Below are 14,752 nucleotides of genomic sequence, written 5' to 3'. Positions count from 1 at the left end.
GTCGCTCCAGTCAATCAATCGATCAGTCAATCACTTACGCATTCTGTCTTAAACGCGCTTCGTCTCTCGCTGTTATTTGTTAGTTCGTTGTAATATAGTATAGTTGTTATTAAATCGTAAAAGTGTTTATTACTTCTATATATTACACCTCGCTACAACTTTATAATGCTATAACTTATTAAAAAGTATATGGATCAATAAAATTTTTTCATGAAAAATAATATTTATATCCCTCTTTCATTCAACATACTTTATCTTAATCAGGATATAAATAAGGAAATAGCAGATCATGTAGATTTTGGAATAATCCACCAATTAATTAAAATTAAACACTACAGATGTACATCGAAGCGTCTTTAATGATAGCGATTTTAATCACTGTCAGATATCATCTATACTGGAACCAACTATGCCATGACGCTACTGTGCCGTCACAGCACTGTGCTGGGTTTTTTTTTTAGATGAATTTAGTTGATACTGAAATTTAATACACTTAAGAAATGTACACTGACAATATAATTCACTTTTTTTTATCAAAAGATTAAAACTCGTGAGCTGATCTATTGTTTTCTAAATTGTGATATCAGTAACAGAGTTTCAAAGCTAGAGACTACATGTTCCATCATTTTATTCACCCAAGCAAACTATTATATTAAATAATATATACAATTAAGTACTAGAGTCATAATTATTTTAAAATTAACTCTTTAAAAAAATTATTTTAAACTCAAGTAGGGTAATTAAGGGACTTTGCGGCCCCCTCGCCTCACTCTCTTCCAGAGATAGTGTTGGAGAGTGAGTGGGTAAAGCGGGGGTCACAAAATCTCCTAAATAACCCTAACTCATTATTGCTTTAAACATAAAAAAAAATTATTACTTTTAATCTATAAAGCAATAATGAATGAACATTTATTTTTAAAACTATAGATACTTATAATTCACAATCATTTAACTGTTTAAATAATCACTTTTAAAATGCCATTTATGTATAAATAAAGCACAATTTATTTAACTTTATTATGATAAAAACATAGTTGTAAATAATACAATTGTTTTAAGTAATATTGTTATAATTTATGAGGGATATAGAAATAATATACATAATAGAACATAAAAAAAAACATTGTTCATCATGGACATTAATTTACTTTTGTAATTAAATCTACACAGTACGTAATGATTATTTTCATTGATAGTAATATTAAGTTGCTATTCATAATTCTTACACTAATATAATTTGTTACAATTTTAGTTCATTAATATTTAATAATATTATCCATTAGATGAAGTTAATTAATTTAAAAATTTAAACAGTAAGAAAATTACACTACTAACTAAACATAGCTGAACTAATTATTTAATTACAAATTTAAATACCAATTATAAACAAATCATTTTTAAAAATAAGATTTGATAAGCATAATTGTATAACTCTAATAAAATATTTATTTAAAAATATAATTAATACATTTAGCCTGTGAATATAAAATTTCAGTTATACTGCTCATATTGTTGTAGTAGCATATCATGTATCTATAAAAAAAATATATATATTTATAAATTGACTATATTTTTAACTTTTTAGTTATTAACTATTTTTATCCATTTTAGGAATATCAACCATAGGTACAAATATAAAAAGGAGGTGTTTTAGATACTTAGACTACAAAACATGCAGTATTTTTTTTTGCCAAGGTAGTAGTCCCATTTTTTAAATAACAATTTACTTAACAATAAAAAATGACTTACAAGATATATAACTAGCATATATAATAGAAAACTTTCTAATTAATAAAAATTATGAATATTTTTATAATTGGATGGAATGCAGTTAAAGATTGTTGACAATAGAATCAATGTTTAAATAAAGTGATACAAATAATATTTATTTGAAAAGAGTATTGATTTGATACGATCACATTTGCATGTGCCCATATCTCTGTCTCCCATAACATCGTTGTACCGTTTAATAGATATATATATATATATATATAATTAACACAGTGACATACAGCAATACTAACAGGAGGGCGGACTGCACACATAAACACTTTTTGCAATTCACGGCCAATGTGCCATAATAAGATATCCCTATCGACAGTTGACATTTTACCATCTTCGCGATCACTACTTTTGCCTGATAATTAACTTAACTTCGCTACCCCGTATATTATAGTGTGTGTGTGTCGCCGTCAGCTCCCTGTTGGATTATAACATCTCTAGGTGTCCAGCAGGTTGTATTATCTATTTAATATTTCAATTGCTTAATAAATATTTATTTATATCGTTGTTAACCTAAAGTGTTATATATATATATATTGTAGAACGACCCTTGGTAGTTCCTCTAAGGGAATATAAATTAAATAGGAAACTTCAGTACCTAAGGTAGATATAGCCTAGCCAGCTATCCCCCGTTGGTCCCTTAGAATACTGTCGATGGGCATTTAGGCTCAACCCATAAATAGCGACATAACAGATTAAATGTATTTGGTAAGTTCAGTTGAAACAGAAGGTTTCAAAAAAATCAAAAACTAATTTTAAATCAATATTTTTTTAATTTGTAACCTCTAATTAGATATATAATTTGTCATTTGAAATTTCAAGTATATATATACAATGATTACTTTATCAGAACCCAGTGAATAACTCGCAGAATAAAAATAGACAATATTTTTTTAGTTACTTGTTATTCTCAAATCTAAACTTATAAACTTTATAAGAATAAAGTTGTTTGTTATTTTTTTTTCTATAATATTAAAAGTTAAAAATAGCTGTTTTCATTTAAGAGAATTATAATTATAGATCATTGTCCCTGGAGAGACAAATAAAAAAATTATTTAACTATATATTGTTGTTTTTGAACCCAATATTTTTTCTCTTTACAAATAGTAAAAATTCTCAATAGTTCCATAGAAAATGAGTCTTATCAGATTTCAATTATTCTGTATACATATAATAATAATAATTTGTACACAAAATATATTTTTTACATAAAAATAGCTAGACGTATTAGTTTGGTTGTTTCATTTGTTAAAGTATTTAAAAATACTACTGTATGATAGAAAATGTTTAAATTATATTAGAACATTAAATATTATTTTACATCTACTGAAAACAGCTAATTGATACATTTTTTTTAGTATTCAATCAAGAATTGGGTATATATTTAATAAAAATTGTATGAGTATCATTACAGATATATAAATCCAATCCAATTAATTACAGAATTACATTTATGAATAACTAGAAACATCTTTTACCATTCAGATTAATATCGTCCATTAGAATATGATCTTGAACGTGTTCTTCTATGTCTGTAAGGAGAGCGACTTCTTGAACGTGACTGAGATCTCATTCGATAAGAACGCCGAGGTGGTGATCGTCTTCTAAAAATCATAAAGAAATAACAAACAATAAATTTATTTAACTACAAAATTTGTTTTAGAATTAATTTATTACTTAGATACTACATTTAAGATATATTTTAAATAAAATTAAACATCCTAGTAGTTTTAATTATTTAAAGTTACATTTAACTAAACCCAAATGATGACTGATGTAAAAATGATGCATTGGGATGATTGTTCAAATTGTATTGTACAGTAGTTAGAAAGATGAAATTCGGATTCTAATTCATCAATTATACTGCAACTGATGAACAATAGAGCCAAAACTTTATTCGTATATGAAATGAATATTGCTAGAAAGAGGATAAGAAGACCACACCCCCAAATGTTTGTTCCTTGATCAAATTGGTCATACTGTGATGTAAGTTGGTTGTAGAAGTGATGATGATGAAGAAAGCATTAGAGTTGAATCTACAAAAAATAACCTGCCAAAAGTTTTTAAATTTTATTAATTTAGAAAAATTTTCACCAGTAAATAAAATAATAGTTAGGAATATGTGGTTTAAAAAAATAATTAAAAATTAACTTTACACAAGTTAAATTACATCATTAGACAAGCAGATTAAGTTGAGTTATTTATTAAAAATACTAAATATTAAAAACCAAAAATATTATGTACATAACATATACTATTCATGTTTTAACATGAATAACGGTAAAAAAATTAATTTTACTCACCGATAGTCTGGTGATTTATCTTTTGCACGACGCTTTCCAGTAGACATCTGAACAACAATTCTTGAATCCCCACATTTCCTAAAATAATTAAACCATTGTTAAAAAGGGAAGAATAATTACATTAATAAACTAATGTTTAATAAATAATTACATACATATTCATTATAAAAAAATACATCATTTTATTAGAAATAGTTATCAAATTTTGCTCATAGTAATATAAATAAAAAACATGTTTCATAACTATTAAATATTTAATCATTGAAACATTTCATACCGTGCAACATAAAATAATTAATACATAAATACGAATATATTCTAATATAATTTATTCTTCAGTTTTAACTCCTCAAGATTTAGATTCAACCTCAAAAATTACTTTAAGAATAAACCTAGAAATCAGATCAATTCGATAGAATATGAATGAAGACATAAATAGATCTAACAAACAACACTTGGAACACAAAACAATTATCCATTATTTTTTTAACTCAGAATTATAGAAATCACCATAATTATAAGTCTGGCAAGGATAACTGAAAATAATTCATCATGAAAATTATACATTATTTTGATTAATTTTACACATTGTATTCTTAAATTTAACAATTGACATGACTATATTAGGTAAATCTTACAAATTGTTGATTATAAATAACAAACATATTATTCCTTTAATAAAGATTCAAGTAAACTAACTTCTCAGAATTATAGAAATCACCATCAATATTAGTCTGACAGGGATAACTGAGAATAATTCATCATGTAAATTATACATTATTTTGATTAATTTTACACATTGTATTCTTAAATTTAACAATTGACATGACTATATTAGGTAAATCTTACAAATTGTTGATTATAAATAACAAACATATTATTCCTTTAATAAAGATTCAAGTAAACTAACAACTCAGAATTATAGAAATCACCATCAATATTAGTCTGACAGGGATAACTGAGAATAATTCATCATGTAAATTATATAAATTTTTGATTAATTTTACACATTGTATTCTTAAATTTAACAATTGACATGACTATATTAGGTAAATCTTACAAATTGTTGATTATAAATAACAAACATATTATTCCTTTAATAAAGATTCAAGTAAACTAACAACTCAGAATTATAGAAATCACCATCAATATTAGTCTGACAGGGATAACTGAGAATAATTCATCATGTAAATTATATAAATTTTTGATTAATTTTACACATTGTATTCTTAAATTTAACAATTGACATGACTATATTAGGTAAATCTTACAAATTGTTGATTATAAATAACAAACATATTATTCCTTTAATAAAGATTCAAGTAAACTAACAACTCAGAATTATAGAAATCACCATCAATATTAGTCTGACAGGGATAACTGAGAATAATTCATCATGTAAATTATATAAATTTTTGATTAATTTTACACATTGTATTCTTAAATTTAACAATTGACATGACTATATTAGGTAAATCTTACAAATTGTTGATTATAAATAACAAACATATTATTCCTTTAATAAAGATTCAAGTAAACTAACAACTCAGAATTATAGAAATCACCATCAATATTAGTCTGACAGGGATAACTGAGAATAATTCATCATGTAAATTATATAAATTTTTGATTAATTTTACACATTGTATTCTTAAATTTAACAATTGACATGACTATATTAGGTAAATCTTACAAATTGTTGATTATAAATAACAAACATATTATTCCTTTAATAAAGATTCAAGTAAACTAACAACTCAGAATTATAGAAATCACCATCAATATTAGTCTGACAGGGATAACTGAGAATAATTCATCATGTAAATTATATAAATTTTTGATTAATTTTACACATTGTATTCTTAAATTTAACAATTGACATGACTATATTAGGTAAATCTTACAAATTGTTGATTATAAATAACAAACATATTATTCCTTTAATAAAGATTCAAGTAAACTAACAACTCAGAATTATAGAAATCACCATCAATATTAGTCTGACAGGGATAACTGAAAATAATTCATCATGAAAATTATATAAATTTTTAGTTAATCTTAGTTGATTTTATTAAATTAAAATTTAAAAGTTAACCTTAATTAACTCTATTAAAATCATATTTTTGAAACTATATTTTTAATTTATACTTAATGTTATGTAGTACAGATAGGAATTTATAAGCTATAAGGATAACTGAAATTTTTTTTTTAATTATATATTTATTGGTGTTCTTACGTTCCATCCAAACCTCGCACAGCATCTTCAGCATCACGAGGATCTTCATATTCAACAAATGCAAAACCAGGTGGATTTCGAGCAATCCAAATATTTTTTAGAGGTCCATACTTAGTAAATAAGTCTTCCAATTCGTATTTACTAGCATTACTTTTTAAATTTCCAATATAAACTTTACAAGCTGGATCCCATTCACGATGTTTTGATGCCATAACTCAATTACTATAATTTTAATAGTTTCATTTCAATTGCAATGTTATTAGTGTATGAAAAAAGATATCTAAATTACTAATGGTTTTTTTTTAATTTATGATGTACCAAACATATTTTAACAAATATATTAAGTACGTCCAAAGGTTATCAATAGAGTTGTAGGAAATATAAAATTAGTTCATTCATTAGATTTTAAAACTTTTAAGTTTAATTGCAAATATTAATTAAACATTTTAAGTTTATTGATTAGATAGATAACATTAATATACTCTATTGTAAGTTCATATAATTAGATAATATATTATAAGTAAATATCAATTACTTACCAATAACCTATTTTCCGTACTATGTAATTTAAAAACTGGGCATAAATTAAAATTACAACGCGGGCCTTAGAGTCTAATATTAAGGTAATTGGGCTGCAGAAGACTTAAGTAAACGACATTCTGTATTCAAACGAAAATCGAATAATACATAGGTACGCTGCAATGCAAATTAACGTGGTAGTAATAATGGAAGTCAAAACTCAGTTATTAATAATATTGATAGTAGGACCAGAGAATTTTTAAGCAAAATTGATAATAAAAAATCTAGTACTCTTTGGTCACGTATATGCGCTCTGTCGGATAATGGATTACATACCTCATTATCAAAGCTAGATGATCATATAAATAATATTGTATGGAATTTGATATTTAAATATATATATATATAAATAGTATTAAATATAGCCAGTAATGTAGCTCTAATGGGCAAACTATGATGCTATTCAAATTTAGATGATTTTTATATTTTTTCAGATAACAAATTCAAGTCTTCAATGCTTCAGAATATAGTTTATAATATTCTGACGAGATTTGCAGGCTCCGTCAATAATTCGAATTTAATATGACGGGCTACCTCGTATTATATTACCTCCAAAGAACAAAACTAGTTAATCCAACGCTATAAATAAAATAATTTTCAAATCGTTTAAGAGAAGAATAAATAAATAAACTAATTTTGTAGCTAGTCAGTCAAAATGCATTTTACCAAACTTAGATTGAAAACATTTGTTGATTATACTTGAAGTTGTTTATTATGAAATATACAATCATGAAAAAATTAAATTATTAGAATATCTTAAAAATTGTAAACCCTCTCAAAAGTAAAACCAAGGATAATGAATTGAACAATAAGTGATAGAAGATGGCCTATAATAACAAAAACTCTATTATTTATTAGCCTACTAGTGATGTTTTATTTGCTAATGTTTAGGCATTTAGAACGATTTAGTTTAATATTCTGATTAAGAATAAATAAAAAAATGTTGTCGGTAAATCATAGATTAAAAGTTATGAGCTTTCAAAGTTTTTTACTGTTGTGCTTGATTTTTAATATGTTTAGCTTGCTATTTTTTGATAATTTTCTTATTCTCTTGTAAGAGTAATCTTCAGTAATGTAGTTATAAATTTTTATTAAATTTGTTTACAATAAAAGTATAGTTACTTAAATTGGTAGTTTCAAATTATTACCGAGTCGGTAATACATACTTAGGTAGCACCAGCAATGTTAGGTTTGATCATAACTAAAAATATAAACTTATGCACATTTTTGTCACATTTACCTGTAGTAGTATAGATTAATATGTATATATGTATGAATTAGTAATTAAATATTCATCACTTCATGGTCATTTTTACCTAATATTATGAAATTATACCACTTTATATAGGGTATTGTCACCTTAAATTTAACTTTGCAATATCTTATCAATGCAATATAATTTTTTCAAACAAATTTAAAGAAAAAATCTTTGAAAAAACTCGATAGGCTTGTAAAATGCATTTGTTTCTAGGTTTCTTTAGTAAATATTGTGGATACCAATAATGGTGTTTTAGTAAATGAAGACAACTAAAGATATGTTAAAAAGTGGAGGAAAAATTTTGTAATGTACTAGAGGTAGACATAGTTAAATTTGATTCAACCTTGGGTGATAATGATAAACTTCTATATTAAACCTTAATAATTTTAGGTTTTCTTTTGCTTTCAATTTAAAGGAACTGAATTGAACAGATGCTAGTGTAGATATTGTAGAAAATACTCAACTAGTTATGTGTAGACCATATCTTACTAGTGCAAAGTAATATTATTAATCAGATTTTTGATAAATGGAAAGAATAGGGGATTCTTTTAGAAACTATAACTGTGTATGCGTCACCAGTGCTATTAGTTCATAAAAAAGAGACAACCTCGTCTTGTCGTGAATTGACACACACAAATAACTAAATTATTTTGTAAATTGGACATAACTTCAGGATATCTTCAAGTATCTTTAACAGAACAAGCAAAAAAAAAAACTGCTTTCATTGCTCCAAATGAGACTTGACAGTTAAGTGTATGGTATTTGAGATAGTTAATGCACTATACGAATTTCTTGATTATTGTAGCATATCTGTCATCATTTACATAATCGTGATGTCTGTATAATATGCTCATATCAGTAATGTTCAAAGAAGACATGTTAGATAAATTCAAACAAGTTTTATTGGTTTTGATAAACACTAAATTAACTTTAAAAGTTTCTAAATATAAATTTGGTTTTAGGGAAGTAACTTACTTAGGACATCGCCTATCAGTATATGGTATTGACATGGAAAGCAAAAGGAGAAAGCTACATTGTGGACATGCAGCAAAACTTAAAAAATATTTTGTATCTAAATTCAAGAGTTATATGTTGGCTATACATTTCAATGATTAAACCTATGATTATGTATGACGCCTTATCAGAGTAACACTTATTACATCCAAAAAAGAATTTGAACACATTAAAAAAATAGTTGTTATAGCCATTACTAGAGCGATAAGAACCATACCAATGATGGCACTGGAGGTACTAATTGAACTACCCTTTTTATATCTAGAAGTTAAAGCTCACGCCAAAGCTATAGTACTAAGATTTCACAAATTAGATATGTGGATATGGATAGCAAAACTATAGAACATGGTAAAAGAGATACTAATACTAAAAGAGATAGATCAGAGTATACAGTGATATCCCTCAGACTGTATCAAACCTGTTCTCCAAACTAATGACCCCTATAAAGTTGAGATCTTAACATGTAGGTAATAGAATATAAACCACACGACTAGGAATGGAGGGTTTGTAATCTATGCAGACGGTTTTAAGAAGTTAGAAAAGATAGGTGCTGAAATTTGGGTATTAAAACCTTATATAAATATCAGTATGTTAATAGGCACAATACCCTTTGGGTTCCAATTAGAGGTAATGGCAATACTATTAGCCAATAGATAAATAAATGAAATCAACACTTGATTTAAAGAAGAAGTATCAATAGGTATAACCCAATATTTAGCTTTCTAAAATAATCATAATAAATGAAATTAGAGTTGAAAAAATAAATGCATAGATTTTATTAATAAGTCAACAAATACTTAAAAGACAATAGTTTTATATTAAAATTACCCGCTAAATGAAAAAAAATTATATAAAAAAAAAATAATGTTTATATTTATAACATAAATTTAGCCATAGAATATCATTAATCTATGCAAATTGCTAATAATTTCTTGTTAATAAAGACGAAATACTCTTTAAATAATTATTTTTATTACAAATAATTATGATTGTAAATGAAGAATATAAAATGTTATTATTATAATTCAGTTCAATTAAATATAAAGGTATAGTTTAAGTTATTTTTATCACAAATTAAGTTTTTAGCAACATTTTGATGTTACTACTTCAGCTGTAGGGCATGCCGCACTACCATTAATTGGTCTGGACAATTTTACTAAAGTGCTATGGCAAATTTTAGTTTCTGAAGGTCTTTCTAAAGAAGCCCAGAGTTCAACGGCCATAGCAAATGCAGTCTCTATATTTTTATCTGTTTTAGAACTTGTTTCAACATAAGGAGTGTTTAAAAAATTGGAACACCACTGACTAGCTTCTTCTTCTGAAATTGCTCTATGATTAACATCAACCTGAATACAGGAGTGATGCAATAATTTTTAAATATACATAATTAAAATGTGTTAAATTCTCCCAACGTAAATACGTAATAGGAAACTTTCAACTTTAATATATTTAAAATTTATCAAAAAGTTTAAAAATAAAAAATATAGGACAATGAATTATAAGGATTAAAAATTATTGATTAAATTGAGATTGCTTGATTAGGATGTTTTTTATATTCAGACTTTAGAAATTTTTATTCAGAGTTGTGTTATAGGTGTACAAAGAAACTATTAAAAATTTCAAGTCAATTAGATAAGTTTAACCCATGTCCATTTGGGTTTGAAGATTGACCAATTGGAGTATTATTTTCGTCTTTTTATTATTTTATAAAACTAATAAGTGAAACTCCTAATAGAAAAACAGGATATAATTACAGATCTAAATATTTAGAACAAAAAAGTGTTACATTTGTTCTTGTAAAATCATTAGTTTTCTAGAAAAAGACAATATATGTATATTTTTATAAATTTAGCAAAATCATATTATGTTAATAAATGCTTAAAAGCACTACTAACTGTTTTATATAAAAATAATTTAAAATTCAATTTTCTAAAAAAATCAATATCATTAAAAATTTTATATAACCAACCATAACAATTTTATAACTGAAATAATGTAATAATTCTGTTTTCTACTTATTATACAATCTTTAAGTCATTAAAAATATCTCTCAATAGTAGTAAAAAGACATTATGTTGAACAAAAACTATAGGATACTGCAAATGAAAAAACCCAAAATAAAAGATTATTAAATTTACGAGTAAAAAAAATGTGTTTTATTTTCATTAACCAAAGAAGATCTAATACCCGAAAAAACTCTATACACAGACCATACAATATTCAAATAAATGCCAAAATCACAAAAATAATATAATTTAAAAATCTATATCCAACCTGAATAGCATAAAAACCCATAATCAATACTTCAACAAAAAAATTATTTGTCAAGCTCTTAGTAAATATTAATAACTGTTATACTTTAAAATAACATTATTAATTATTCACTAACTTGAAAAATTTCAAAAGGGTTCAGTTAATATTAAGTGCATGTTTTATTTTATTAGTTTGTATTGAAATTAAAATTTCACAATTAATATTGTGAATGTTCAAATATAAATTAAATCATTTTTAGAATAAGGGCCCCACATGGCTTTTTTTACAAAATAATTTTTTTCATATTGAAATTTGGTCATTTGTTATTATTATAATTTATTGACATTAAAGTGAATATGAGTACTGACTACTGATAAACATTATTTAATTATACAAATGCCTAGTTGAGACAGATCGGCAAAAAATATTTATACATGAAATATTATAACTATGTTTTATGATGTTATCAAAATTAACATTTTTTATTTTTCTTGCAAAATAAATATAAATTTGAATATTGAAAAAAATAAATAAAAGTTTAACTTCTCAACTTAATATATATGATATAGGATAGGTTTAAAATAAAATAAAATATTTTATTATTTAACTTGACTTATTCATTTTTTCTTGCAAATAAAACCAAAATTTGGAATTGTGCCTTTGATCTAATAAAGGTCATAATTTTTTTCACATTAATTTTATTACACTCTATTTATTATTTATTTTTTAATTTTTTCTTTTGTCATTGTTTCATAAAATATTTTATTATTAATGTACTATAAGTAATACATGTTATTTATTTAACAGATCAAATTATTTAAAAATATTACAATTACTTTAGTAGCCACAACAAGAAATGGAAAGTTTTCATCAGTAGTTCTAGAGTATTGTAAAAATTCTTTTTTCCATGAATCTATACTACTAAAACTTTTAATATCATTGACAGCATATGTTAACAGACAAATATCAGTGCCCCTGTAAAATGGTGTACGCAGCGTACGAAATCTTTCTTGTCCAGCCGTATCCCAAATCTGTAACATTTAAAATAATTAGAAGTAAGAATATTCTTACATATTAAATTGGTTACAGAAAATCGAATTCCTACACTTTTATAGTGTAGCTCTTAAATATTAGAAAGAATATTACAACACAAATTGTAAACAATTCATAGATTGATATACCTGTAATGTGTAAGTCACACCATTGATATCGATTTCTTTTTGAAGAAATTCTACTCCAAGTGTATGTAGAGTATGTTCACTAAAACTATTGCTAACAAATCTGTTCATTAAACATGATTTTCCTACATTACTGTCACCTAAAATTACCACTTTTAATATTGGAGTCTGTTTATCTAATTTCTGTTTTCCTCTCATTTTTAAAATAATCTCAAAGAAAAGTAAATTAAATCAATTTCATCATTTTTATAAAAAAAATTTTTATAATTTTGAATAATAATTTAAAGTATATATATATATATATAATTTTATAAAAATTTAAAAATATTATAGTTAATACTATTATCACAGATAACAAAATATCAGAAACGAAGTGCTATCATTACCACGACAATTCAATACAACCAATAAATATTACTTTCCATACCTCCTAATTAATCTCCAATATCCATCCAAATAAACTATAATCTAAAGTTGTGCCTTCAATCAATATTTAGCATGAAAGATTTCGTTTTCTTGTCTTTTTCTCAATTCATATTTGAATGTTTTATATCATAGAAAACAAAAATTCAAATTTTCACAAACTTTAAAATACTACAGATAATTTACTACTGAATGTATAAAATACGATAATTTTTTTTTATCAAAATGTACTTTACAAAATGGTTATCTTGATTTTCTTTTTAAACTTTTCGTAAATTAACATGTTTTAGTAAAAAAACTAATGTAAAATTTTTATTTTTAATATACAACAATTATAGAAATAAAAGTTACGCTAAATTTTACTGGATGTTAGAATATGGCGGACATTCAGTTGATAAATTTCTAAATTTTTGAGATAGGTAATATCTTAAAGCCTTACTAAATTAATCCTTTATAAATTATAATATGTAAAATAGTGCTGTTGAAAAAACTTTCTTAATAAAACTACTCTACTTCTTTTTCCAATATCAAGCCCAATAATATTAAAATGTATATTTTAATATTTTCTACACCAGGTATTATTAAATCAAGGTTAGCTTTGGACATGATTATATTGTTATATTAAAGACGGTACAAGACATCAATATCATATATGAGCAATAATATCATATTAGTTTTTTTGTATATTGTAAAGATTTTTTAGGTTTCAAATACAAAATATCTGAATCTGTTAAGTTTAGAAATAGATGATAATAAAATACATTTTTTTAAGCAACTTTTCAATTTTTTTTTTAGATCAATTACAAAAGATACATAACTACTGAATATTTTTGTAATAACTTTTACGGATGAAGTAGGGCTCTTTTCAAAGTAGTACCCTAAAATTAATTATTAAAATAATAATGTGTAAGTAATTCAATTATTTAAACTTGAATACTATTATGTCTTTTCTAGAATAAGACTACAATTTAAAGATCATATTTAGTGTATTGAACTTAAATTACTTAATTAATTGAAAAAAAATTAAAATAAGCTAATGAAAAATAATTCATATGCACTTTGCATATTTTTAATTATAACTAAAGGAATTTTAAAATTAATTTGTTTGTCAATAAAGTAAATATTAAATTTAAAAAAGGAATAAGATATAAAATATTATAACAATATAATGAAGAAATAAAAATAAACTCAAGAAAAAAAAAAAAGAGTTCAATCGTCAATTAAAAAACATTAAGAATAATCATCATCATCACTACTTTCTTCAGTCTTAGGTTTTACTGCAGCTCTTTGAGCAGCAGCTTGTAGTTCTTGCCACTGTTGCTGTTCTTGGGCCATCTGCTCTTCTCTAGCCTAAAAACAATAAAGTTAGTAAAAATATTAACAATACAAATTTAAATAATGTTACTTCAAGAAAACATTAACCAAAAAAAAAAAAGACTAATTTTAATCTAAAGTTTTGTAGTTTTTTTTTGTTTTAGTTTTGGTAATAATACATTGTTGATATGACCAGTTGTTTTTTTTTACTTTTTTTTTATTAAGGTTGTATTAATATGGTACTTTAGTATTGAAAGTAAATATATTATGTGTCTGATTAACATAACTCATTAATATTAACTCCTTTTTACCATATCACTTGCGGTCTAATACAATTTTAGCTTCGATGCGAAGCGGAGGAGGTATTAATTTTACTATGATGTTTTTTTTTTTTTTTTTTTTTTTTTTTTTT

At 24.4% G+C, this 14,752-nt stretch overlaps 3 protein-coding genes, 1 long non-coding RNA gene and 1 other non-coding gene across 9 annotated transcripts in view; 1 reads left to right on the top strand and 4 right to left on the bottom strand.

Moving 5' to 3' along the window:
• Positions 1-981: 981 nt before the first annotated feature.
• Positions 982-7,148, bottom strand: LOC126902579 (serine/arginine-rich splicing factor 3-like). Of its 5 annotated transcripts, XR_007703254.1 has the most exons (7): positions 6,861-7,148; positions 6,322-6,543; positions 4,785-4,832; positions 4,086-4,163; positions 3,531-3,832; positions 3,261-3,386; positions 982-1,533 (listed from the first exon to the last, which is right to left on the bottom strand). XR_007703254.1 is itself a non-coding variant. In XM_050679980.1 (6 exons), the coding sequence occupies exons 2-5, from the start codon at positions 6,531-6,533 to the stop codon at positions 3,269-3,271; spliced, it is 456 nt and encodes a 151-aa protein (XP_050535937.1). In that variant the 5' UTR covers positions 6,534-6,543; positions 6,861-7,108; the 3' UTR covers positions 982-1,533; positions 3,261-3,268. The 5 variants fall into 5 exon arrangements, 3 of the variants coding, with proteins under 3 accessions (XP_050535937.1, XP_050535939.1, XP_050535938.1); XR_007703255.1 differs by lacking the exon at positions 4,785-4,832 and having other exon boundaries at positions 6,861-7,095; XM_050679980.1 differs by lacking the exon at positions 3,531-3,832 and having other exon boundaries at positions 6,861-7,108.
• LOC126903400 (small nucleolar RNA R38) lies at positions 4,781-4,858 on the bottom strand. The gene has a single exon (XR_007703496.1). It is a non-coding gene; the product is annotated as a small nucleolar RNA R38 (small nucleolar RNA).
• On the top strand, positions 7,107-7,843 carry LOC126902584 (uncharacterized). The gene is made up of 2 exons (XR_007703262.1): positions 7,107-7,213; positions 7,335-7,843. It is a non-coding gene; the product is annotated as an uncharacterized LOC126902584 (long non-coding RNA).
• A 2,081-nt stretch (positions 7,844-9,924) lies between these two features.
• LOC126902577 (ras-related protein Rab-9A-like) lies at positions 9,925-12,918 on the bottom strand. Its single transcript, XM_050679978.1, has 3 exons — positions 12,607-12,918; positions 12,262-12,456; positions 9,925-10,518 (listed from the first exon to the last, which is right to left on the bottom strand). Exons 1-3 carry the CDS (start codon positions 12,799-12,801, stop codon positions 10,255-10,257), a joined length of 654 nt encoding a protein of 217 aa, XP_050535935.1. The 5' UTR covers positions 12,802-12,918; the 3' UTR covers positions 9,925-10,254.
• A 1,086-nt stretch (positions 12,919-14,004) lies between these two features.
• The window catches only part of LOC126902578 (protein Dr1), a 4,750-nt gene continuing 4,002 nt past the window's right edge, over positions 14,005-14,752 (bottom strand). The window contains exon 4 of the mRNA XM_050679979.1: positions 14,005-14,376. Coding sequence (XP_050535936.1) covers positions 14,257-14,376 — 120 coding nt within the window. The 3' untranslated portion in view covers positions 14,005-14,256. The remainder of the gene's footprint in view (positions 14,377-14,752) is intronic.

Source organism: Daktulosphaira vitifoliae, unplaced genomic scaffold, assembly GCF_025091365.1.
Source record: "Daktulosphaira vitifoliae isolate Bord-2020 unplaced genomic scaffold, ASM2509136v1 Scaffold_3, whole genome shotgun sequence".
In the NCBI taxonomy this organism is placed as follows: Eukaryota; Metazoa; Arthropoda; class Insecta; order Hemiptera; family Phylloxeridae; genus Daktulosphaira; species Daktulosphaira vitifoliae.
This window is presented reverse-complemented; position numbering and strand designations above follow the sequence as displayed.